This window comes from Mauremys reevesii, linkage group 14 (assembly GCF_016161935.1).
Source record: "Mauremys reevesii isolate NIE-2019 linkage group 14, ASM1616193v1, whole genome shotgun sequence".
NCBI lineage: Eukaryota > Metazoa > Chordata > Testudines > Geoemydidae > Mauremys > Mauremys reevesii.
In genome coordinates this window covers 37,836,331-37,863,820 of record NC_052636.1, presented here as the reverse complement: position 1 = coordinate 37,863,820, position 27,490 = coordinate 37,836,331, and the positions used below count along the sequence as shown (strand labels likewise).

General features: G+C 51.8%; 1 protein-coding gene across 1 annotated transcript in view; it reads right to left on the bottom strand.

Moving 5' to 3' along the window:
- Positions 1-10,872: 10,872 nt before the first annotated feature.
- Positions 10,873-27,490, bottom strand: part of LOC120381700 (zinc finger protein 850-like) — a gene marked incomplete at both ends in the record, with an annotated part of 483,140 nt that continues 466,522 nt past the window's right edge. Inside the window, one exon of the mRNA XM_039499823.1 lies at positions 10,873-11,614. Within this exon, the coding sequence (XP_039355757.1) occupies positions 10,873-11,614 (742 nt within the window). The remainder of the gene's footprint in view (positions 11,615-27,490) is intronic.

Below are 27,490 nucleotides of genomic sequence, written 5' to 3'. Positions count from 1 at the left end.
CACCCCCTCCGCCCCCCTGCGGGATCCCCTGATGCCTTACAGGGGCACCCCCTGGCCTAGCGCCGGGGATTCTCCCACACACACTCTGTGCACTGGGCACGGCAGCGATCCCAGGAGTCTGCGGGGGAAGCCCAGACAGAGCCCCTGGCACAGCACCAGGCTCCCTCTAACCCCCTGTCCCACCTCCCCAAGAGACGCCCACTCCCGCTGTTCTGCAGCCACCAGGCCCCCAGCGATACCCACCTCCAGGACCCACAGCCTCAGGGCTGGGCACATCACACCCACCCCCTGAAGCCCCAAATCTCCAGAACCCACCAACCTCACTAGGGTACCCCCTGCCCAGCCACCCAGAGGCCTCCCCCCACCACAATCCCCCTTCAGCTGCTATCTCCCCCCCCCAGCCCCACCCCAACCCGCAACACTGTTACCTCACAGTGCCTGAGAAGTGGATAGAAAGTGACCACCGCCCCCTGCTGGCCAGTCACACAGGCAGAGGGAGCCCTGGGGGATGTCTCTTGAACAGGAGAATGGAAGGCCTGGAGGGACAAAATAGGTAAGAAACGTCCATGCCTGTCACTAGCAAATAATGGCCACCATGGATCCACCCCAGTGGTGGCTGCATCTTAGCACTGCGGGAAGCAACTCCTCACAGAGGCCATTTGCCATGGGGTTTGGGATACTTCTGGACCCAGACTGCACTCAGAGTGACGTCCTCATCCCGTGCCAGGTGAACAAAAGAAAAGGGTCCAGCCAACTCTCCCGTTACCTGCTGGGAACCACTGATCCCCAAACAGGGGGAGGCCTCTGGCTTTGATGTGTATTAAATATCTGGCTGGTCTCTTTCTTCGGCAAACATTTTAACAGAGGTAAAGGAGGGACCAAATGATTCACAAAGGAGACAGGAAAGATGATCTCTGGGCAATTTAACCCCCTGCAACATCCAGGATGGAGAAGAACTCAGGGCAACAGGTTCCCTCGAAGGAAGAAGTTGCTGGGATTTAGAAACACGGGGAACAGCCCCAAACCCGAGAGGATTTTTAACTGACATTTGATAATGATATAGAAAGAGGGAAATCCTGAGCTTTGAGAGCAACGTTCAGAAATGAAAGAGAAAGGGTGGAAATCTGAGAGATTTTGGATCCATTTTGCAAATTATAGAGACACAAGTGGAAAATCAGAGGGATTTTATATCAGTTGTTGATAGGAGGCAAAATCTGAGTGTTTCACATCAATATTTGATAAATGAATAAAGAGGAAATGGGCAACATTTGCAAACATTTTATATCCAGGTTCAAGAATCTGAGAAAAGGTGTAAATCTGAGATTTTCTTAGTATTTTATAATTAGAGAGACAGGGGAAAAATCTCAGGGCATATTCAATTAGAAATAGACAACTAGAGAGCAGTGGGGCAAATGTTTAGGTTATTTTATATGAATCTTTGAGATTTGCAAAGCAAATGTGTCACAAACTGCGTATTTGATAACATGAGAGAAAAACATCAAGATCTGAGGGGATTTTATATTGTTGTTAACGAACTAGTGGAAAAGGGGGACTGTTGGACTGGATTTTATACGACTGTCCAATACATAAACACAAAGTAATGGTTCCCCCCACCCCCACCATTCCCATGGGCAGCAGGGAGCCCTTTGAGGAGCTGATTAAAAGGGAGGGGGAGGGGGAGCTGGAAGGTCCCTGGATGAGGGAAAGGGGCAGCAGTGGGGGACGGGCAGGTGACTGGCAACTGATGGTTGGGGGCAACTGTGTTGGTAGTTAGGGGGCAGCAACTGGCATTGGGAAACGGGGGTCTGGGCAGTCCCCATGGGGGACACGTGCGCCTCCCTTCCCTGCCCTGGCAGAGACCCGGCATCTCCTAGAAGATCAGGGCTGGAAGGGACCTCAGGAGGTTTCTAGTCCAACCCCCTGCTCAAAGCAGGACCAATCCCCAACTAAATCCCCAAATGGCCCCCGCAAGGAGTCAGCTCCCAGCCCTGGGTTTAGCAGGCCAGTGCTCCAACCACTGAGCCATCCCATCCCCACTCCAGGGGCAGCCATGTGCTGGGGAATGACTCAGGGCAACAATTTCCCACCTAAACAAGGACAAATCGCTGCAGATAAAATGGGTGGGAAAATGCCCCTCACTAGAGAAGATTTTAAACTGATGCTTGAGACTCATGGGGAGAACGGGGAAAATCGGGGGAGACGGGAGAGCTGATCATTGGAGGGGAAAGGGGGGAAATCGCCCCAGATTTTATAGCCCCGTGTGAGATACTGAGCGAGAAAAGGGGCAGAACTAGAGAGAATTTGTATCAGGGGCGAGAGGCAAGTGGCACAAACAGGGACAGGATCCAATTAACTCACCTCCCCCTTCCCCCGCCCGCCACTCCCGGGAATTTCCTGGCTGCCCAGAGACAGTTCAACCCCGCGTCCCACTGACCTTCCCCACCCTACAACTCCAGCTTCTCCCCTCCCTGCCTGACACCCCCATCTCCCCACACCACAGGGAATCCCCCCTGCCAGGCCCCAGTCTCTGCCCCCCAAATCCCACTGGGGCTGAGGCAGCTCTGAGGCTTCTCCCAGGTTCCCCGGGGCAGAGTCACTTTCCTGCCCATCCCCAGTGCCGCCCCCGGGGTCTCTCACTCCCCGGGGGCTCCGTGGGAGGCTGGACACCAGGGATGCAGGACGACAGGAATGGGGGTGACAGGCCTCCTGTTCCTCAGCCTCACGGCGGGACCCAGGGGGCTTGTCACTCTCCGGCTCGGGAGCGCTGGGAAGACCCGACCGTGGAGGGGCCGTCGCTGCGGGGGGGCGGCCCCGCGCAGGCGCTGAGCACGTCCTTATATCACTTCTGTGGCGGGAAAAGTGCTGAGGAGATGGAACGCTGAGGGCTGGTTTTGGCGGGAAAAACCGGTTTGGACTGGTCTGAGCCTGTGTCCTGATGGTAAACAAGTCCCCTCTCAGAGCTGGAGTCCAGGGGTCAATAGTTCATATGCTCCAGATTGGATCTTATTTTAAAGCCAGTGATTTACTTCAGCAACATCTTATTAACCAACTAATGGAACCTATTGAACAGTTTATACTTCTCACACCTAACAAAGCGATAAAAAAAAGATCACAGACAAGCCTTATCAGTAACGGCTAATGTCCTAACTGGGAAGCACGTGAGCTTGTTGCAGAGGGACGGGAACCTCCTGACACCCCAGCCTCCAAAATCACTCAGGCTGCACTTTCTGCACGACTACATGCTGGCTGAGGGGGGCGTGGGAATTGGTGGCCTCTGCTGCAGGTGATGGGAATCGCAGATATTTAAAGCCATGGCCTAGAGGAGGGAAGTGCCTAACTCCAGAGTCTGCAGCTGCCTAGGGCCAGGGCTGAGGATTTAGAGTCCCTAGTGCAGCCGTTGCAAGGTTCAAGCAGGCTCAGCCCTGGCATTGCCACCCCTCCTGCGGCTAGTAGCTGCAGCTGGCTAAGGCTGGCCTCTGGGAACTGGCCCCAGGGCTGTAGCCAGAGAAGCTGCAGGTGGCTCTGTGACTACTGGGGCCATTAAGCTAGAGCAGCTAAAGACACTGGAGTTCACCTCAAGGAACAGAGGTCACCAGTAGGACAGGAATGTCAGGGGGAGCAGGGAAGGAGGGAGCAGGTCAGGCTGGCAGAGGAAGCTTCCAGCTGGGTGGGAGCATGTCCAAAATGGAAAGGAAACAAGTCTGGGGAGAGGTGGTTGGGACCACGTAGCAGACTAGCATGTAGATGGGAGCCGAGGGAGAGAGGCTGATGGCTTCAGATTCCCAAGGGCTAAGTCCTGACTTTGGGGAGATGGTGTTTGCAGGTGGCTGGCTCACATGGCAGGATGGGGGCTGAGGGAGGGATCTGTCAGAACTGAACAGGTATCTGCTGGCTTTAGAACTCTGAGCTGAGACTAGGACCACATGCCGTGACTGGTGACATGGGGGGGTGGGTACTGGAGACATGGCTAGAGAAGGTCTGAATGAGGAAGGAGATAAATCTGTGGGGAGTTTCCTTGATCACTATGAAAGTTCTGCTCACTGTGGACACTGGTAAACCCACGTGGGTGTACAGCTCAATAAGAAAACCCGGGGGCTGAGGGAGCTGTGTATGGCAATGCGTACAGTCATGGAGAGGTGTGTGATCAAAATGAAAAATGTCTCTGAGGTTCAGTACTGAGTATGCTATGGCACCAATGGCACTGCCCCACCAGGCCCACACTCGGAGTCCACAGTGACTACATAGGGGCCTACAAATATGTTTGGTGCCAGGACCCACAGAAGGTTAATCCGGCCCTGACTGCCTGAGCACTATTTCAGCCCCATATTTTTGGGTGGACCTCCCACAGTGGGAGCTGCAGAGCCCTCCCCCGCAACACACACACCCATACCTCCCTCCTAGTGTTGGGAGGGGAACAGGAGAAAGAACAAAATAAGCAAGAGAAAAAGAGAAAGGAGGGAGGGATGGATGGAGGAAAAGGTGAAACAAAAAGGACAAACCCCAATGTCCCCAGTGATTCTAAGGGACAAAATCCCAGGTGCGCAATAAAATTCTGCCTCCTTAAGCTCGTGTTTTCCATGCCTAGAATTCAACTGTCACCAGATGGATCAGAGTGAACAGGTTTCAAACCTCCAGGAGGCTCTTACCTTCTAAACAGGGACGGCTGTTTTCTAGTAAAATCACTGAAAGGGAAGGAGAAAACTCGAAAGAGGTTCCTCCTGGCGCTCACGTCTGTGAACCCGAATACTCTCTCAGTCCTCAAAGAGAGACCTGGAGAAGAAGACTTGCTGGAGCAAAGCCACAGGGGTCTCTGAGGTTTCCCTAGCCCCTCGCCACTATCCTGCCTGGCTGATGTCAGCATCTCTCTGTGAGGTCACCACCTCCCCACCACCTTGGACCAATAGGCTGAGGTCCTGCCAAAGGCCTTTGTGATGTCACTGCCACACCCCTCCCTTGCTGGGCCAATGTCCTGCCCCTGGCCAGGCACTTTGCAGGTTTGAGCTACTCCCTGTGGATCACCCCACTCCAGGAGCGTTCGTTCTAGGAATCAAGCCGGCTAGACAGGGAAACATCAGACGCTGCTCCCAATGCTACACTCAGTTTTTCAGAAATGAGTCGACTTTATGGCCAGAAGAGACCATTACAGCATCTAATCTGATCCCCTGCATATCACAGGCCTCCTGTAGGACACCATAGCTACTTTTGGGGCAAACATATTCCAGAAAGTATCAGAGGGGTAGCCGTGTTAGTCTGGATCTGTAAAAGCAGCAAAGAATCCTGTGGTATTCACCCACGAAAGCTCATGCTGCAAAACGTCTGTTAGTCTATAAGGTGCCACAGGATTCTTTGCTGCTTTTACATTCCAGAAAGGCATCTAGTCTTCATGAAATGACATCAGGAGATGGAAAATCCATCACTTTCGTTGGTAATTTGTTCCTGTGGTGAATCATCCTCGCTGTTGAATATTTGTGCCTTAGTTGTAATATGAATTTGTCTCTTTTCACCTTCCAGCCATTGGGTCTTGTTAGGCCTTTCTCTGCTCGATTCAAAAGCCCTTTAATACCCAATCCTTTCTCTCCATTAAGGCACTTCAGCATTTCAATGAAGTCACCTTTCAATCTTCTTTTGATAAGCTAAACAGGTTGAGCTCTTTCAATAGCTCAGTAGAAGGCATTTTTCTCCAGCCCTCAGAACATCTGGTGGCTCTTTGCTGCCCCAGCTCCAATTTCATTGATGCCGTGTCACCTCCTGTGACATTATTGACATAATCTGTAACTGTATAGATCACCGTTGCGACCACTGTTGTATATTCGCAGCCAATACTGTAGAAAGGCTGTTGTGTAAGGGGTCTATGGAGAGGTTCTGATTGGCTGATTATAGTTATGCTCTCTCTCACTGTGTATCATTTTTTTAGTTGTTGTTATGAATATTGGCTCTATGCTGCCTGTATTTCAAACTTGTGCTCTGCTTCCAGGGAACACCCCAGCCAGACAAGTTGGTGTCAGTTCTGCCTAGCCTGCTTGGTGGCCCATTACGGACCATCAGCTCTACAATCGACCCACTGAGAAAAGGCAGATACACCTTGTGACTCAGCAAGCTATGCAAGGACCTGCCTATGGACAGAACTCTAAGGTTTTTCTATGCCATGTGCTTAGGGAGATGTATTTTCCATGCCCTGGTTCCTCGCTGACCCTGAGAGAACAAAGGAACACGAAAACAAAAACCTTCCCCCACCGATTTGAAAGTATTTTCTTCCCTAATTGGTCCTTTTAGTTATGTGCCAACCAGGTTATCTGAGCTTTTTAACCCTTTACAGGGTATTTTATGCTACCTGTAGCTATACGTTTATGACACCCTGTAAATAGCAATCTGCAGAATCTGATTCTGAGAAAGGGCAGGGTGAAGGGAAGTGGCTTCAGCAGATTTACTGAGCATGCTCAGTTCATGTGAGCCTGCTCAGTTCACCATAAGTAGCAAATTCCTCCACACAGCAGTTTCTCACAGTACACCTGACGCAGCATGAGGCAGGGGCTCCATCACTGTCCAGACCCCACCCAAGGGCAGATGCCCAGGGGCTGCGAGACCCTCAGCTTGTGGGACCTGTGTGTGGAGTCTCTCTTCTGCCCACCCAGGGCTGCCCCTGGGGTCCCTCTGGCCCCTGCAGCCCCTGGCCAGGGGAAGCAGAGCCTGGGACTGGGTCCAGCTGGAGAAAGTCCCCACCTCGGATGGGCACAGAAAGTGCTTCAGTGAAAGTCTGTCCCTGGACCAGCCCCTCTAGCGCCACAGCAGCAGCCCAGAGCTCAGCCCGGCTCCCAGCGCACACTGGAGGCAGCAGCACCAGCAGTGTCTGGTACCTTCCAAAGCCCGGCCACCAGGAGCTGCCCCACGGCTCTTTTCCTTGTTTTTCCTGCTTCCTTCCTACCAGCCCCCGACCGCTCCAGCCCCTTCCTGGCTCCTTCAAGCCCAACCCAGGCTGCAGCTGCCACACTCACCGGGCCAGGGACTGTCTGAGGTGGGAACTAGCCCCATCTCTGCTCCTCCTCCTGCCCCTTTGTGTCCCAGAGCCGCTGCAGGGACTGACCCGCACCCAGGCTCTCGCTCCTATTAGCACTCGCAGGGGCCAATCCAGCTACGGGAGAGTGAGCACCCCTGGGAGCAGGGAAGTGACCAAGTCTCCCTGCCAGAGGGTGCGGGAGGAGGAAGAAAGGGAAAGAGGAGAGACTGAACGGGGATAAGGAGAAATAAGTGAGGAAAGCAGCACCCAGCTCTTTTCTGCTGCATCACCCCAGAGCAGATTGCTCCTGAGCTCTGGGTAAATAGCCCCCAGTGTCTCCCAGATCCCCCTGCTCCCAAGGCAATGCACATAGGGATCTCCTTCCTGCCAGGCGTGATTACAAGCAGGTATGGGTGTCACCCTTATGCCATGATTGGAGAAAGACAGCAAAGCTTGGGAACACGCGTCTGCATTTCCAGTCCAATGTGACAATCCCGGCTCCAGGAGGGTTTGTTCTCTGCTCCTGCTGGATGGGCACAGAATGGGGCAGCAACAGGTTTGTGTCAGTTTTTGTTGCTCCACGTTCCTTAACTTAGAACAGTGTGAAATGAAGAAAATGGAGATTGAATTAAAGGGAAATATACAAAGAAAAGTTCCAGCCCCGGTTGCTTATTGAAAGAAATGACTCAATTTCCCAGTTACTTATTTTATTAACATGAACAAATAAAGCCAAGAGTGCACGTCACTAAGGCTAAATGACTATAGACACCACTCAGCTAAGGGTTAAGCAACACAGTGATAAAGTTCAGGTCAAATCAGGAAATCAATGAGTTAACAAGGATATTGCGCTGGAATCAAGTCGTCAATTTAGTCCAACCATCAGATTAATACAGCAGAAAAACCAACCCCTATAAATCCTAAAAGAGCAACCCAAGAAGGCAGGTGCACATTTAGTGATGCCGAAACCCCAATCAGAGATTCTGACCCAGGCAGTGCAACCCAGATTTACCCAGCTGAATATTTCAATACTGAAACCAAATCATTGCTGACATTTAGCCCACAACCTCAAAGCTAATTAGTGAAAACTAAGGAGAAAACTATTCTGTAATACTTCTCCTCGCCCTCTCGCCCCAAAATACATACAGACCTTAAGAGACACATTAGTAAAAGAATTCAAATAGCTCTCGCTGAACAATATGTATCTGACCACTCAATTCCTTGCAATGCTTGCACAGGTGAGGAGCATGCGTTCTGTCATTCCATAGGGCAGGGTTTTAAGGCTATCAAATAGAAAGACTGGGAGGTCTCCAACTTCATAAAAAGAAACAGACAAAAAATAGAAAAGGGAACAAAACGTTTCTAAGATAATAAGGGGTTGGATCTCTGCACCTCTCGGGCTTTGGATTCGCCCGGAGTAGGAACTGTAGCTGCAGTTTAGGAACCAGGTACTGGCACAGATTTCCTCTCTCTCAAGTGCAGGGTGTGACCTATGTCTCATTCTCTCTGTCTCCCATTGGGTGATGGGACCATGAGTGAGAATGAGGAGGGGAAACCCCAGCAGGAAGATGCTGAGGAATTAGAACCACCTGTGCTCTATTTTCACACTTTCTAATTTTTCAAAGAAGCAGGAGGCAGAGAGGTGATACAAATGCATTAGACTCAAGAGAAAAACTAACGACAGGTCTACACTAGGAGGGGGGATTGATCTAAGATACACAACTTCAGCTATGGGAATAGCAGAGCTGAAGTCGACGTATGTAGGTCGACTTACCTCGGCATCTTCACAGCGCTGAGTCGACTGCTGCTGCTCCCGTCTACTCCGCTTGCGCCTCTCGCGGTGCTGGAGTACCAGAGTCGACGGGAGAGCGCTCAGGGATTGATTTATCATGTCTAGACTAGATGCGATAAATCAACACCCCAATAGATCGATCGCTACCCGCTGATCCGGTGGGTAGCATAGACCTGCCCTAAGAGACCAAACCACAGACTCTGGACTCAGCATTCAAGTATCCTGCAGTCTGAACTTCGCATCTGATACATTCCCTCATTGGCTACCATTGTTTGGCCAGCAAGGAAGTGCTCCTTGTCCAACAAGGCAGCCAGATTGGGACCCACAGGCATGGAATGGCTCTGAAGGAATCAGCTGTTTCTCTCTGTGCTTCATCTAACTTTGGAGTCAGATGGTAAAAGACAGTTGAGCCCAGTTTAATCATGGCGTCCTTTAGGATAGTGATCAATGCCACTTAACTAGGAGCAGGATTCTAAAACACCATAGCTTCCACATCTGGGGTGAAAATCAATCACCACTACCTGCAATTTCTACCTGAGTTCTTGTCAAATCTCTGACCTTACTTGGAGTAATTTTACACTTCTCTGGCGTAGAATTCTTCACCAACCACACAACAGATCAGTAGCGACAGTGAGGTACAACTCCCCCTACTGTGCCCTTTTATTTCTTTAATCTGGTGGCACAGATTTAAATTAGGAACTAAATTCAGGTGCGGCTTAGAATCCCTGTAAGATACCAAATGTCAGGTCTCTATTAAAAATAGGTATCTTTCTGCAGCTCTATCACATTCAACATGGGTTTCAATTTCTACACATTTGCAGCATCTCCCAGCGGTGAGCTGAACAGAAATGTCACCTCCATTTTTCCCCATCTCTACCTAGAAAGGGATTGCATTTCCCAAATAGGCAACATGCACCTGATTAGGAAGGAGATATCTTCAGGAGCGATAGGGCCTGGGCCACAACGGCTTTGGGAGCCCAATGCATGGGTATTTTGCTTAGTTCCAAGTCATTTACTAGGGTATCATCTTCCCAGCCCTTTAGAAAAAAGATTGACCTAACCAACTGCACAACAGGGGGATTGGGATGGTGATTGGGAATAGGGTAAGTCAGAGGGATTCCCTTATCTCCTATTGTTACAGAGGGTGAAATGACATTTTCCCCTATCCCTGCCCTGTTCCTGCTCTTTGTTATAGTTCAATATAGTTTAAGTGAGGAAAATGGTAGTAAAAATATCTGCTCCCCAGCACAACCTGAACCAACATCAGAGCAACAGGGAAATGAAACAATTTGTTCCCAAAGGGGGAACTCGATGACTAACAATTGCTGTGAAAAGGGGGAACAGTATAACCGTGATGCTCAGGGTTTGTTTAGACTAGGAAAAGTGATGCAGTTTAGGTCAGGACAAGGGGAAACCTAATGGCAGCCACTGCACCTGGACTGCATCTGCTCTACAACTATAATTGTCTTTTTACACCAAGATCACTAACTTGAGCAGCCAACACCATGTACAGCCCTAATGGATGTCAGGCACAGGTAGTTTTTGCCTCAGTGTAGCTTGTTGGGAATCAAACCTCTCTCCCACCTGGAGCTGATGGAGCTTGGCTGTTTTCAGTGGTAGCAGATGACAGAACAAGGAGCAATGGTCTCAAGTTGCAGTGGGAGCCATCTAGGTTGGATATTAGGAAACTAATTTTGCTAAGGTGGTGGTGAAGCACTGGAATGGGTTACCTAGGGAGGTGGTGGAATCTCCATCCTGAGAGATTTTTAAGGCCTGGCTTGACAAAGCCCTGGCTGGGTTGATTTAGTTGGGGTTGGTCCTGCTTTCAGCAGGGGAATGGACTGAGGTCCCTTCCAACCCTGATATTCTATGGTTCTATGACATACACTCCTACGGCTCAACAGAAAAGATCACAGGACTGACCCCAAAGAAGGGTGAGTTGGAAAAGGCAGAAGCAGGCAACTCATCTGGGAGAGCTGAGCTACTACGGTGAAGATGATGCAAACATCACTATGGGGGAATTAGCAAATGTGATTAAAAAAATATATATCTTTGCTCAGCCCTAGTCAAGGCATTTATTACATTTCTCTCTTACGTGGATTTTCTGATGCCTGATAAGGTGTGAGCTCCAACTGAAGCTTTTCCCGCACTCAGAGCACGTGTAGGGTTTCTCTCCTGTGTGGATTCTACAATGTGTGAGAAGGTGGGAGTGCTGACTGAAGCTTTTTCCACACTCAGAGCATCCAAAAGGTTTCTCACCTGTGTGGATTCTCCTGTGTGTGATAAGGTGTGAGCTCCAATTGAAGCGTTTCCCGCACTCGGAGCATGTATAGGGCATTTCCCCTGTGTGGATTCTCTGATGTGATATGAGGGCTGAACTATCAGTGAAGCATTTCCCGCACTCAGAGCACGTGTAGGGCATCTCTCCTGTGTGGATTCTAAGATGTGTGATAAGGTGTGAGCGCCGACTAAAGCTTTTCCCGCACTCAGAGCACGTGTAGGGTCTCTCTCCTGTGTGAATTCGCTGATGTGAGATGAGGGTTGAACTATCAAGGAAGTGTTTCCCACACTCAGAACATCCATAAGGTTTCTCACCTGTGTGGATTCTCCGATGTGTGATAAGGGCAGAGCTTTGATTGAAACATTTCCCGCACTCAGAGCACATGTAGGGTTTCTCTCCAGTGTGGGTTCTCCAGTGTGTGATAAGGGTAGAGCTCTGACGGAAGCTTTTCCCGCACTCGGAGCACATGTAGGGTCTCTCTCCTCTGTGCATTCTCTGATGAGTGACAAGGTCTGAGCTCCCATTGAAGCTTTTCCCACACTCATGGCATGTGTAGCATGTCTGTTCCAAGTTGATTCTCTCGTGTGGAATAAGGTCTGAGAGGCTACTTAAGTTTTCTTCTGACCTCTGCTGAGTCTCACAGGCTGTTTCTTTTTCTGGGAGTGCACAACTCCCGGAAACGTTCCCTTTGGATCTTCCTGACAGCGTTCCATGTGGTTCTACTTGCTCAGCATCTTCCTGCTGGGGTTTCTGCTCCTCACTCTCACGCACCATCCCATCACCTGATGGGAGACTGAGCCAATGCAGACATAGGTTACTACCTGCACCGGAGAGAAAGGAAATCTCAGAGAGAGGAATGGAAAAAGGGATGAACAAACCAAAATGTGTGTGGGAGAGATCAAACCTATCAGGTGCTGATTTTCACCAGAACACTCAGGTGAAAGCTACATTGGGCAGGGACCTGCTGCCACTTGTCAGAGCATAGGTGGGAAGCCATGAGTCACATCTGCAGGGAACAATCCTGAACTTGGAGGGCTCATAGGGTCTTTGTAGGGAATCCCAAATGTTTCCTGAAATCACAGACAGTTTGAGGGAATCCCAATTCCCTACCTGTGCAGGCAGCTCTCAGGAGCACTTCTTTCTCAGCACCCTGGAGATCTGGGACCCACGGCTCTTCCTCTCGTTCCAGCCGGGAGATCACATCAGGTTTGGAATCTGGAAGCCCTACTGCAGGCAAAGAAAATAAGGGAAGTCAGTGGAATTTGTGGGATACTTGTCACAAAGAATATTCCATGGTTTTACCCCCGGCTCATTTTTAAGCAGTAACATCCCAAGGCCAGCTTCCTTGGCTCAAAGTGGCAGGAGAGTTGTTAATCATATTCATTACCTTAGTGCCTAAGAACGAACTAACAGTGAGTCCCCATTGTGCTAGGCAAAGTACAAACACAGAACAGTAGATGGCCCATGCCCTGAAGAATTTACAATCTAAATACACAAGACAGACACAGAATGGGTTAGAATAGAGATATTCAGGCCTGTCTGTAAAGCCTAGACTTTAAGAACTTAGGTGTATTTTTATCACTTAGCTAGTTACGGGGGTATAAAACAAAGAATCAAAATCACAGTCCGCCTGTGAATGGGCCTTCTCACTAGGATAGTCTGAGGCCTTGTTCTTAGGCTAAGGCCTTTGGCTAAGCAGTAGGGGCAGCCATAAGCTGGGAAGCAAAGGGTCACATCCTCACATCCCAAACCAGTCACACTGAAATAAGGTGCTATTGGGCTGTTAGGAAGTCGATCCTGTCCTGATAGTGCTCATCACCACCAGATAAAGAAACAGATCTTAAGATGGTTAAAGAAAACTTAGTTTGACAGCATTCTGTCCGGCAAGAAATCACTTCTCAATAGTTGCGGTTGTGAAACTCTTTTCTGTATTGCTTTTTCTTTATGTCCCACAATTTTCCATTGTTAATCTGTCTGGTTCTCTAAGTGTTTCTCTCTGCTGTATAATTAATTTTGCTAGGTGTAAGTTAATTAGGGTAGTGGGATGTAATTGGTTAGAGAATTATATTACAATCTGTTAGGATTGGTTCATTAAATTTCAGTACAATGATTGGTTAACATATAGCTGAGAATATTACTATATAAACAGGAGGGGGAAGGGAAATTGGAATCATGTTTGTTAACGGGGGAACATGGAACAGGAACACAGGCAAGGCTCTGCCGCATCAGAGCTGGGAAGGAAACACTGGGGAACAGACTCTATGGGAGTATAGAGATAAGCCCGACTGGTGTGAAGGGCTTTGGAATATGCTTGCTTAGAAACTAACCCCAATAAACATGGCATTGTCTGCGCTTCGGACTTCTGGTCTTTTGCTGCTTGCTGTCTGCGTGACAAGAACCAGGGAAGCAGGAGGCCTCTAACATAACTGACATGACTTGATAACTAAGAGGTGAGCTTTTAAGGAAGGTTTTAATACACGTTGGAAATGATCAGGGATTACCATGAGCACTGATGAGGGGACCATGCAAAATATGCATTTAGTTCCTTGTCTTATTTTATATCCTTTCCCCATTAGGCACACTGGCACTGTCATGGATCCATGGGATCTGTGCAATGCCTGGGCTTTTAAATAGTCCTCTGGCTTCAACACTCCTACTTCAACCTGTGAGCTCTGCCAGCAGGTCCAGCTGAACGACACTCCTGTTCAGAGACTGTTCCTCAGTCAATGCACAGAGCAAGTTTTTGCTGTGGCACTGGGCAGACTGTTAAAACATAGCAGGGTTCATTAGTGAACCGAAACACAGCACTGGAAAGTCCTTAGATTAGCACAGGGAAGCGAAGAAGACAATATAGTCCATACTGTCGAATGCCCTTGAGCCAGGCTGCTATAGAAAACACTTTGGTTTCCTTTAACTGCACCTGTCCATTTGTCTTCGCTCTGGTAGAGCTCCCTGCGTCTGCGAGCCCAGTTCTTCCTGTTCCCAAAAACATAACGAGTCCAAGTATGCTTCACTCAGCCAAGCGGAGATCCTCCCATGGACAGGTGACAATCATTCCCTTGTTTCTGTCGGGTATTCCATTGATGTAGGTTGGTCCCAGCCTGTCCTTAATGACCCATTCATATCACTCCATGACAGCTACATGACAAAACACCTCATGTCTCCTGCTCGTTCTAATCACAGCAATACCAACCACAGAGGGAAACTGAGGTGCGTATTGGCATCATACAAGTATCACCAAAATTCCCACCTCTCTCACACACACACACACACACTGCTCACAGCCCCTGGAAAGAAAGCAACGCACAGGAACTGGACGTTAGTCCAGTGAACACAGTGGAGGACAAGCTGCAATCCTCAAACCCTGGTGGAAAAGGAGAGGCATGTGAGTCCCTATCCAAGCACATGCCCGGGATGGCAAGCCGCGGGGGCCACCCTGGAGGTCCCTGTGAGGGCGGCAGTCAGGCTGCCTTCGGTGGCTTGCCTGCGGGAGGTCCGCCGGTCCCATGGATTCAGCAGCAATTCGGCGACGGGTACATTATGCAGCTTGATCCTTGCCTATGATTTCAATTATAACTGTCTCCATTAAATCAAGTTTCTGTGTGTTTCACCAAATTTCATCTTCTCAATTAACTTTGCGTAGCCATGTACAAGGGCGAGTTGTGCCCCAATACGTCATCTTATAGATGTAAAAATTGTACAGGCTACACCACCAGCCTGTGACATCATCAACAAAGTGCCCATTTGTGCCTGGGTAGTGGCCCTGCTCTGGGAGGGAGGATGCAGCAAGGACTCAGGATCGGTGGCCAGGGTCTCTGTGCACAGAGATGGGGAGGTTATACGGGGAGGGCGTAATGAGTGGGAGAGGGAGGTCAAGAGTTAAAATAATAATATTTGGGGAAAACATGTATATAAGTGAAACTGAACAGAAAGAAAACTGGAGTGTAGGCTCTAGATCAAGGCTTGGGTAGGGATTCGGGGTTAAAGGTCTGGGATCCCCCACAGCTCTGGATCCCCAAACCTCTCCTCCCTCCCACTGACCCACCCAGCCCACTTCCTGGGTGCCCTTGCTCCACACTACCCTCCCCTTCTTCCCATTACTCTCAGTTGTCACCACCTCCTGGTGCCTTGGGAGCATCTTCTGTTCCCTCCTCGTCTCTCACAACCTCATCCCCCCTTGCTCCAATTTACCTCTAACCCTGCACACACCCTCCCCATGTCCAGGCACCCCAGAATTATCTACTCCCCCGACCCCTTCTCCTCATCTCACATGGCTCTGTTCTCCTTTCACCTTTGGGCTCCTGAATGACAACGTTATATTCTCTTCTATCAAAAGAGGAGCTCATCTGACTGTCACACAAGCCCTGCATCGGTCACACACCTATTTACTCAATTTAGAATTCTACAGGAGGCATATTTTCCTCTTAAAATGAGGAAAAGGCATGAAAGCTACAGTTATTAATGTAGCCAATAAGGACACATTAAATGCAATTTCAAAATGACTGATGACAAATGTCTAAAAATTATTCTAGTGGGTGGGAGATAAGGCAAAAAAGTGGGGGCAAGGAAACTTGTCAAAACTTGTATGATGAATAAAGGTATAAAGTTATTACTGCTCAGGTTCTTTAGAGACCCCACAGCTTGTAATGACCAAGGTAACAGAACTCCTTACCCAGCGAGGTCACCGTCTCATAGTTCTCCTGCATGACATCCCTGTAGAGGGCTCTCTGAGCGGGGTCCAGCAGAGCCCCCTCTCCCCTGGTGAAGTACACAGCCACCTCCTCGAAGGTCACCGGCCCCTGAAAGAGCGAGAGTCCAACACTCAGGACCTGCCGCCCCACTCACAGCCCCACACCCATGGGGGAGAGGAGCCAATCAAATGGAAGCTCTGGGTGGCTCACAGGCAGAGTCCCACCCTCACCCTGCTCAGAGCAGCCAGGAAACACCAGGGGGAGGGACAAAGCGAGAGCCCCTCCTCTCTCCCAGCAGATCCATTCCCCCCCTACTAGCCACAGACGGACACAGGAGATGGAGGCCCTGGCAGGTGCAGGGAGAGCTCGCTGGCAGGGAGCCCAGCGCTGTTCTCATTGTGAAGAGCTGGACGGGGCCAGACTCAGTGGGGGGCAGACGACATGACGGTCCAGGGGGGCCTTGCTGAGGGGGTTCCTCCAGCAGGGGTGTCCTGTCTCTCCTCCCCCCACTTCTCTTCAGCTGTCTGCCCCTGCACCTGTTCCTGCAGCCCTGCCCCCCCTCCCCACTTGGAGCTGCCCCCGGCCAAGCTGCTCCCAGGAGCCTCCTGTGCTGTGCGGGGGGGGGAGCGGGGGGGTGGCTGATGTCGGGGTGGCCCCACCCTCCTGCCTCTGTGCCCAGTCTCTGCTGAGCTGAGGTGGGGGGACAAGATTCTGTGCTGCTGCCTCTGGGTCAGGAGTGGGAGCTGCTGGCCCCTGCTGCCGTGTGAACGAGCCTTCGGACTAGTGAGTGCCGCTGGGCTGGAAGTGACAGCGGGTGTGTCTCACACTCCCCCACCACACACACTTCAGTTACTGTTGTTACTTCCTTTTACCTCCTGTCAAAATGCACAAAGTACATATAGTCTCTGTAATTTTATTCTTTCACATTCGGTCAGGATGACAGTGCTGGTAGTTTAGCTTTTTAACTGATCTCTGAATTTCATCATTTTATTTCTGTCTTATGCTTAAATTCAGTTCTTTGAGTAACAAGTTCTAAAACACCTCACCTGGCCTGGCTGGAGTAATTATCATTACTACTGTTATTGCCGTATTGTGCTTTGTCATTTGCTATTTACAATATTTACAAATAACAGACTGTACATTTTGCTTGTACTTACCTTAGCAGGGCTCGTTTGAAAAAAAATAGCTAAACTCAAACTTTAGACATTGTGCAGATGAAGATCATTTATCTTCAAACTGTATTTTTAAATCTGTCTGTAAAGTAACTTAAAATTTCTATGAAAATAAACGCAGTTCCAAGTATGATACTAATAGCAATGATGGAGTCAAATCTTACTGAGTCACATACATGATCGTGATATGCAGAGAACCAGGCACATGCAGGGCAGTGGAGTTTTTATAGCACGTTGGGGGGCCTTAGAAAGAAAAAGGTTAAGAACCTCCCCCGCACCAAGCCTCCCTGGTGGGTGCCCCCTCTGCATCTCACAGCAGCCGCTGGTTAATCAGGTCGGGCTCCAGCCCTGGGATTCTGGCCCATTTTCCTAGCCCCACCTAGGGGGGTTGTTTCCTGTCCCACAAATTAGAGCATTTCCACCCTCTTACCTCGTGGGTCTGTTCCTAGAATGGAAGCCGCATATTGAACAAGTCCCAACAGGTTTGCTACACCCTGGCCTCCTCCCATTCTCCCTCCTGGGAATTTTTTGGCAAACTCCAACCCCCAAACCAGACTGCACAAACCTCCCTCCTCCTGTGCATTTGGTGTCCCTCCCCTCCAGCAGGAACCCACCAGCAACTCCCCAATAACCCCTACCTGGACGGGATCCTCTGCAGCCATTTCCCTTCCCTGTCCCATGGGAGGATGGGATGAGCTGGAGCGAAACATGGACGACATCCTGCAGCCTGGCAGGGCGAGAAGGGCCGTTGTGGAGGTTTCAGAACAGGCTTTAGTTCATGTCACATCACGATTCCCCCAGGATCTTTCCCTGCAGAGACACAGCCTAGGCTCTGCCATGCTGGGAACATGCTCCAGCTCTTTATTGCAGGGGAGACCTGGCCCCTCCTGCCAGGCTAAGCCCACAGGGAGATTTTTCAGCCTCCCCAGTAATAAAGTCTCTGAAGAAAATGCTGGAAAGGAGCAGAACCAAAGGGGCTGGGCAGGCTCCATAGGGACACTGGCTCCTCCCTTCCCCACCTGTGCGGCCATGTCCTGTCGCTGGCAGAGATCGGCCCCCCCATCTTCCCCCCCAGCACCCACTAACCACCACCCACGCTGGGGGAGTGACACAGGACAGCAAATTCCCACCCACCCAAGGACAAATTGCTGCAGATAAACGGGCTGGGTTCACATCCCAAAGCTGAGGAGAATTTAAGAATTATGGAGAAAATAGGGAAAATAAGAGACTAGAGAGTCAGTAATTTTAGGGAAAACGAGGGAAACTCCTTGGATTTTCTAGCCACGTGTGGGGAGGGGAGAGAGAAGGGGAAGAACTAGAAGGAATTGTTCTCAGGTTTTGAGACGGAAAGAAATGGAACAAACAGGAAAAGGATGTGAGTGGCTCACCCCCGTGACCATAGGTGTGTGCAGCACATTTCATTAGGATGCACACCCAGGGAGCCCCACCCTAGCCCCACCCCATCCACTGCCTCCCCCTTCCTGCCCCCTGGCTGCCCCCCTCAGAACCCCCAACCCCCCCTGCTCCTTGTCCCCTGACTGCCCTCCTGAGACCCCCCTGTAACTGACTCCTAAGACCCTACCCCTACCTGTCCCCCTGACCCTTATCCACACCCCTGCCCCCAGACAGACCCCGGGGACTCCCACGCCCCATACAACCACTCCCGCCCCGACAGCCCCAGAAATCCCGACCCATCCAACCCCTCTGCTCCCTGCCTGCTCCAATCCCGCTCCACCGCCCGACAGGCACCCCCGATCCTCAACCTATCCAACCCCTGCTCCTTGTCCCCTGACTGCCCTCCAGAGACCCCACCCACCCACTAATCACCCCCCCAACTATCCAACCCCCCTCCCCACCTCCTGGCAGCTCTGTCTAGTGGCTGCTCCCACCCACCCACTCAAAGTGGCGGAGGAGGTTCCCTCTCCTTCGGGGGGAAGGTTGCCTAGTGGTTAAGGCACAAGACACAGGCTCATGTGTTCTGGGTTTGAGTCTCTGCCACAGACTCCCTGCTTAGCCTTGGGAAAGTCACTTCTCCTCTTTGAGCCCTAGATTCCACCTGCCCAATGGGGCCAACACTGACCCTGCCTCCTGGGCTAAATCCATCCATGGCTGGGTGATGGGGGGGGGCAGGAAATGGAGATACCAACATGGGGAGATTTGGGCTGAATTTCTCCACAGCCGGAGAGTGGGAGCCAGCTCCACAGGGGGGATGGGAGCGAGAGGGGCTCAGGCCAGCTCCACACAGAGGGGGGGTCAGGGCTTCGGCCCTGCAACTTTTGCCACTAAGGTGGCTGGGGCTCCCGAGCCGGGGACTTCAGCCCCACATCTTCTGCCAGGGTCCGGGGTTCTCCTCCCTGCCCCAGGGGGGCTCCTCTCCCCCTCCTCCCCGCAGTGCAGCTCCTGCTGGGGCCCGGGGCTTCTCCTCCCGCCCCCCCCCCAGCTCGGCTCCTCTCCCCCACCCCCTGCCGGTATCTGGAGCTTCTCCGCCCCCCAACCTGCCCCAGCCCCAGCCCAGCTGGGCTCCCCGGGGCACCCGCCGCTGCTGTGGCCGGAGCCGAGCCTGGCGGGCAGGGAGCAGCGATTCACGCGGGGGCCCTGGCAGAGCCCCCAGCCCGAGCGGGGCGGGGCAGCCCCAGGGAGCGGGGGGGCTCTGCTGCTGCTGGCTCCGCCCCCCCACCGACCCCTGGGGCTGTTTGGGGGGGGGCTCACTCAGCCCCCCAGGAGCGGGAGGGGAGCAGCGGAGCGGAGCCTGCCCAGCAAACAGCTGATCGCAGCTGCGCCCAGGCCGCCCCCGGGGAAAAGCTCCGCGGAGGAGGCGCCACAAGCTGCCGGCAGCGAGTCATTCCCGGGGGGGCCGAGCACCCGCCTGCAGCCGCCGCAGCTCCCCCCCCCCGGAGCCCCCACGGGAGGGGGGAACAGCCTCCCCAACCGGGGCTCAGGGCATTGGGGTGCCGGGGCTCCCCCCCTGCGCACGCCTGGGCCCAGGACACTCACACACACACTCTGCCCCGGGGCTCCCCTGGTGCCCAGAGACCGATCAACCCCCCGCCTGCCCCACCGCCCTTCCCCGCCTGCAGCTCCGGCCTCTCCCCTCCCCTCCCGCCCCGTCCCGCCCCGCCAGCCGCACCCAGGGGAGCCCCGGGCCCCAGGCTCTGTCCCCACCTGGAGCCCAGCGGGGCCGGGGGCAGCTCCTGCTGCAGCTGAGAACAGCGGCTCCGCTCCGGCCCGGGCGGCTCCAGCGCTGCTGGCAGCACGTGGCCACCAGGGAGCAGCTGCTGGGCCCGGGCTCCTGCGTCACAATGTGCCAGAGCCCCGCCCCCAGGAGCTGCCCCGCCCCTGGGCTGTGCCAGAGCCCCGCCCCCAGGAGCTGCTCCGCCCCTGGGCTGTGCCAGAGCTCCGCCCCCAGGAGCTGCTCCGCCCCCGGGCTGTGCCAGAGCCCCGCCCCCAGGGGCTGCCCAGGGCCCGGGCGGTGCCAGAGCCCCGCCCCAGGAGCTGCCCGCCCCGGGCTGTGCCAGAGCCCCGCCCCCAGGAGCTGCCACATCCCCGGGCTGTGCCACCCAGCCCCCTTGAAACACCCCCGCAGTGCCACCCATCCCTGTGGAAACACCCCCCCACCAGCACCGCCCGCCCCACAGAAACAAACCCTCCTTCCCGCCTCCTCACTGTAACAGCTGTGGGCCGAAAAGGAAGGTTTGGGAGACGGGGGGAGGGGGAAGAAACGGCACCCATAGGGTGTCCAGATCTCACTGTCACACCCCTCTTCACCCCCTAGCCCCCACTGGCCTGCTGCATCTCCTGCTAGTCAGTCCCCACCCACCACTCACCTCCTTTCATCTCCTCCCTCCTGCCAGAAACCCCCCTGCCTGCCCCTAGAGCCCCTGCTGGCTCACTGCTCACCTCTGTGCCCACCTGCCACTTGCCCACCCGCTCGCCCACCTGCTCCCCACTTGCCCCCTCACCCCCCCCCCAAGTGTAAAGCCTCATTCAAAGCCCCAGGGGTCACTATATCACTGCACCCAGCAGTCACTCACTGCAGTACCAAACATTAAACTACTGAAAATGGAGCCCCCCCTCCAGCCACCGACGTTTTGGACTAGAAAGCTTTGCCGCAGACATCCCCTTCAGAAGACATCCCCAGACAGGCTGAGGGATACTGGTGTGACCTCACCTGGCAGCCCCCAAAGAAGGAATTGGGGGGACTGAATGGACAGGGCCCCTCTCTATCTGAAGCCTGGCAAGGGAGGTACGTGGATCCCACTAGAATTTAAAATGAAAAGTGAGGGAGGGGAGGCTTTATGGGACCTGGGCAGCTCTAGATACAGCACCAGGCACGTAGGCGGATTTCCACTCTTGAGCCGTGGAAGCACATATTGACTTTTCCTTTCCAGATTTAGTTAATGTTCAGAAAGGGAATCTAGCACCTGCCTTCCAGATTTGAACACCTCAACATCCAGAAGTGCTCTCCAGCTCAGTTTGGGCAGCTGTTACTTCATTTCTCCCAAATCAAATAGGCTGATCCACCGTCATTTGCTGTAGAAAAAGTAGGATAAATTTGAGCAAGAAATGCTTCCCAGGGGTTATTAGGACTGGAATTGCAATTTTCAACAGCCATTGCCTTTTTGTTTGTTTTTGTTTTATTTGTTTAAAAGGAAGACAGTGATATTGCATTGGCAAATTCCCCAGAGAAAGAAAGAGTGGAACAAAAGAATAATAAAGGCACCTCAACTTTTCCTCATTTATGGAGGACAGTCTTATAATATGCATCCAGATCTCCTCCAATCACACAAGCTGAAAACTTTACTGCAGCTCTGTAACCATATGGGAACCAATCCTGTCTGTGTTCTGTGCACATCCAAAATTCCTGCTGAATGACCCACCCTGGGAGCAAGTTACCAGTGACCCAGGGCTGGGGTGGAAGGAGAGTGCAGGTGGGGGGGAGAGCCCAGGGCTGGGATGGCAGGGGGGTGCGGGTTGGGAGTGGAGAGCCCAAGGCTGGGTTGGCAGGGGTGTGGGTGGAGGGGGCAGAGCCCAAGTCTGGGGTGGCAGGGAGGTGCAGGGGGGAGCCCAGGGCTGAGGTGGGGGCAGCCAAAAATTTTTTTTGCTTGGGACGGCAAAAAACCTAGAGCCGGCCCTGCCTCCACGCACCGTGAGGTAGGTAGGAGCGGATCATTATTATCCCAACTTGAAAGAGGGAGAAGCTAAGGCTGAGAAAGGAGAATTGACTTGTCTTAGGTCACATGGCCAGTCAGTGGCAGAGTTGGGAATAGGACCCAAGAGCTGAGATTTTCAAACTAACCATCGGATCTTGAATTTCAGACATTGAATGACCTGAATAAAGAGCTCTGTGATGAGCTCCAGACCAACAACAGTGCACAGGAATTATTCAGCAAGTATTTGAGGAGAACTGCAATGTTAGAGAGAATCATGAACTGCTCAGAGACCATTAATGCAGAGAAGCAGGGCCGCCCAGAGTGGGGGGCAAGTGGGGCAATTTGCCCCGGGTCGCGGGCTCCACAGGGGCCCCCAATAGAACAGCGGAGGCTCCCGCCCCAGCCCCTTACCCCCGTCTCCGCCCAGCTCCTGGAGCCTTAGCGCGTCAAACAGCGTCCCTGGACACTGCTGCAGCGTGGCTCCGGCAGGGCCCCTGAGCCCCGCCCCGCTCAGAGCTGCGTGGTGAAGTGGAAGGACTGCGAGCTCAGGCTGAGCTCAGCTCCCTCCGCTCGGCTTGGATCTCACAGCCCCGCCCCCTCCCCATGCGGCTCTGAGCGGGGCAGAGCTCAGGCCCCCCCGGAGACACGCTGCAGCTGTCGGGCGAGGTGCTGAAGCTCCGGGTGAGGAGGGAGCCGGGGGTAAGAGGCTGGGGCCAGGGGGGTTGGCTAAGGGACAGGGAGTCCTGGGGACAGTCAGGGCACAGGGAGGGAGGGGCAGGGAATGGGGGGGTTGGATTGTGGGTGTTCTGGAGGGGGGGTCTGTCAGCACTCAGCGGGGGGGTGGATAGGGGTCGGGGCAGTCAAGGGACAGGGGTGGGGGTCTCTGTGGGATGGTGAGGGGACAAGGAGCAGGATGAGTGGGGGTCAGATAGGGGGCAGGGCCAGGCTGTTTGGGAGGCACAGCCTTCCCTACCCTAAAGCTCATTCAGCAGTTTGAGGCTTGCAGACGAGCCAAGCTGTTAGCTTTTCCATTAGGGCTCCCATCCCTTTCACTTCTCAAATGCCAAATTATAGTCTGTATTTAATTTCAGTGCCATAGGGAGATTCATGTCAGGGGAGGGGAGCTTCATTTAAAATTAGCCACTGGGGGAGGGATCACATGAGAAGAGCAATATCCTTCCCAACCCTACCAAGGGAGACCCCCACTCCCCTGCATTCCCTGAGGCTCCAGAGGGGTTAATTCAGTGGTTCTCAAACTTTTGTCCTGGTGCCCCCTTTCACATAGCAAACCTCTGATGTGCCCCCCCCCTTTATAAATTGAAAACACATTTAACACTATTATAAATGCTGGAGGCAAAGCGGGGTTTGAGGTGGAGGCTGCCAACTCACGACCCCCAGTAATAACCTCGTGACCCCCTGAGGGGTCCTGACCTCCAGTTTGAGAACCCTGGGTTAATTTAATTTTAGCACCCTGTATCCATTCACATGCATGTGCTATTTTGAGCATTTCAGTTTTGACAATATAGGCTCATCCCAGATTCTGGAACAAGCTCAAATGCTCAGTTTGTGGAGTATGTACATAAGCTATAGTAAAGAAAAACCCACAGTAACCGTCTCCAGTGTGTGAGGGACCCCATGGAGCCAGTCTCTAGGAAACAGATAAATGCATGGAGATTAAGTCCATTAATGGCTATTAGCCAGGATGGGTAAGGAATGGTGTCCCTAGCCTCTGTTTGTCAGGGAGTGGAGATGGATGGCAGGAGATCATTACCTGTTAGGTTCACTCCCTCTGGGGCACTTGGCATTGGCCATTGTCAGTAGACAGATACTGGGCTAGATGGACCTTTAGTTTGACCCAGTATGGCTGTTCTTATGTTCTAACCTAAATGAACCCAAAGTTATGGAGACAGATATGAGTCAAGGAAGCCAGCAGAGTATCAGAAACCTGGAAAAATCTCTGCCTGGATGGGCTCAGGCGTTTGGTTACAAGCTGAGGTGGTTCAAAAGTTTTGGATTTTTTTTTAAGCAGAATTTTTTTTATTGTTTCTTTAAACAATCAAATACAGCAAGCAGCATACTTCTGAAACCTCCAACCTCAAACCTCGTTCAGGTTTTGGCAGACTAATTTCAGCTTTTCAATTAAAAAAAACCACAACAAATTTTGAAGGAAAGCAGACATTGTCCGTGATTTTTTTTCTGGTTTTTAAAAACCCCTAGTTTTCGATCCAGAAAAAGTTTTGATGGAAAATATTTGTCCAACCTTTTTAATGAGCTTTAGTGCCTGTTAGCACTAGCGGATGCTGAGAACCAGTGATACCTTGTAAAGAAGTTTTCTCAAAACTGGGTTTGTGCCGAGATGCGGAAGGTTTATTTTTCCCAGGGGCGCCCGTGGGGGGGAGCAAGTGGGGCAATTTGATCTGGGCCCTGCAAGGGCCCCCAGGAGAATATAGTATTGCAATTTTTTTTTATAGAAGGGGCCCCCAAAATTTCTTTGCCCCAGGCCCCCTGAATTCTCTGGGTGGCCCTCCAGAGAAGCAGCAAAATTTATCAAACATGTAACTGGTTCTGACTTATTTACTTGGTCTTAAAAGAGACCAACAAGGACCTGAGTCTCGTCCCTGTCAATAACCCCCTGCTCAGCCAATCAGGGTAGAGACCGAGGACGGGAGGCTGAGGGTTCTCACCAGAGAGCCCAAAGGATGGCCCAGGTCACTGGTGGGGATCACTGCACGAGCACTATTTCAGCCCCACATTTTTGGGTGGACCTCCCACAGTGGGAGCTGCAGAGCACTCCCCCGCAACACACACACACACACAAACACACACACACACACTCCCCTCCTGGTGTTAGTAGGGGAACAGGAGAAAGGACAAAGGAAGCAAGAGACGAAGAGAAAGGAGGGAGGGAGGGATGGAGGAAAAGGTGAAACAAAAAGGACAAACCCTAATGTCCCCAGTGATTCTAAGGGACAAAATCCCAGGTGCGCAATAAAATTCTGCCTCCTTAAGCTCGTGTTTTCCATGCCTAGAATTCAACTCTCACCAGATGGATCAGACTGAACAGGTTTCAAACCTTGAGGAGGCTCTTACCTTCTAAACAGGGACGGCTGTTTTCTAGCAAAATCACTACAAGGGAAGGAGAAAACTCGAAAGAGGTTCCTCCTGACGCTCACATCCGTGAACCCGAATACTCTCTCAGTCCTCAAAGAGAGACCTGGAGAAGGAGACTTGCTGGAGCAAAGCCACAGGGGTCTCTGAGGTTTCCCTGGCCCCTCGCCCCTGTCCTGCCTGGCTGATGTCAGCATCTCTCTGTGAGGTCACCACCTCCCCACCACCGTGGACCAATAGGCTGAGGTCCTGCAAAAGGCCTTTGTGATGTCACTGCCACACCCCTCCCTTGCTGGGCTAATGTCCTGCCCCTGGCCAGGCACTTTGCAGGTTTGAGCTACTCCCTGTGGATCACCCCACTCAAGGAGCGTTCGTTCTAGGCAGCAAGCCGGCTAGACAGGGAAACATCAGACGCTGCTCCCAATGCTACACTCAGTTTTTCAGAAATGAGTCAACTTTATGGCCAGAAGAGACCATTAGAGCATCTAATCTGACCCCCTGCATATCACAGGCCTCCTGTATGACACAATAACTACTTTTGGGGCAAACACATTCCAGAAAGGCATCTAGTCTTCATGAAATGACATCAGGAGATGGAGAATCCACCACTTTCCTTGGTAGCTTGTTCCTGTGATGAATCATCCTTGCTGTTGAATATTTGTGCCTTAGTTGCAATATGAATTTGTCTCTTTTCACCTTCCAGCCATTGGATCTTGTTATGCCTTTCTCTGCTCGATTCAAGAGCCCTTTAATACCCACTATTTTCTCTCCAATATGGCACTTCAACACTTCAATGAAGCCACCTTTCAATCTTCTTTTGATAAGCTAAACAGGTTGAGCTCTTTCAATAGCTCACTAGAAGGCATTTTTCTCCAGCCCTCAGGACATTTGGTGGCTCTTTGCTGCCCCAGCTCCAGTTTCACAACATCTTTTTAAACTGAGGACACCAAAACTGGAGGCAATATTCCACTATCAGTCTCGCTGATGCCATGTCACCTCCTGTGATGTTATTGACATAATCTGTAACTGTATAGATCACCGTTGCGACCGCTGTGCTATATTTGCAGCCAATATTGTAGAAAGGTTGTCATGTAAGGGGTCTATGGAGAGGTTCTGATTGGCTGATTATAATGATGCTATCTCTAGATGTGTATCATTTTTGTAGTTGACGTTATAAGTATTGGCTCTGTTCTGTCCATATTTCAAACTTGTGCTCTGCTTCCGGGGAACACCCCAGACAAGTTGGAGTCAGTTCTGCCTAGCCTGCTTGATGGCCCATTAAGGACCATCAACTATACAATTGACCCACTGAGAGAAGGCAGATATGCCTTGTGACTCGACTCAGCAAGGTATGCAGGGACCTGCCTATGGACAGAACTCTAATATTTTTCTATGCTACGTGCTGGATAGAGTATCCTTGGGACAAAGAAAGCAAAGACCACATGGCAAGAGACTATAAAAGGCTGATGCCTTGTCTCCATCTTGTCTTCAATCCTGCTTCATACCTCTGGAGGGACTTTGCTACAAACTGAAGCTCTAGACAAAGGACTGAATGACCCATCCCAGCTGCGGATTGACTCCAGAGACTTGATTTGAACTTGCAGTTTATTCCATCATTGCTACAAGCCTGAACCAAGAACTTTCCCATTACTGTATGTGAAGGGTTCAAATCCATGTGCATTTTATATAACAACCTGGTCTATGGATTGTGCCAGCTCTTTTCCAGACCCGAAGTCCAGACTATGGTCTAGCCCACTATGACTCTTTTGATGGTTTAAATTACACTCACAGGCACTGAGGATAGAGTTACTGAAAGTTTGGGAGTTAGGAGCTGATAGGTCAGTGGTCCAGTCCCCTCACAGATGACCCCAACCCTCTGGGACAGGGGCAGGTCTGAGCTCTCACACCAAATGCTCATTGTGGTTGCCAGAATCTATGGGCGGCTCATTTAGTTTACACTGAGGGTTGAGTCCTGCTTCGTGCACCATGTGTGAGAATGAAAATCCTAAACCGCCCTTTGAAATAACGAATGCAGCAGGATGTGTTATTGTCCCTGCCCCAAAGCAGACAGACCGATGGAGAAATGCCATTGAGACTAGGGTAATACTCCACTGCCGTTCTACCTTTTTTACTTGCTACACTCCCTCCCAGCCTTGTGGGGTCTCAGAGCCCGTTATTGAGCCTGAGCCGAGATGTCTACACTGCAAATTTACCACCCCACAGCCCAAGCCCCGGGAGCCTGAGCTGGTATGGGGCGGCCCTGGGTGTTACATTGCAGTGTGGACATAAGCCTATTGTGTTTCAT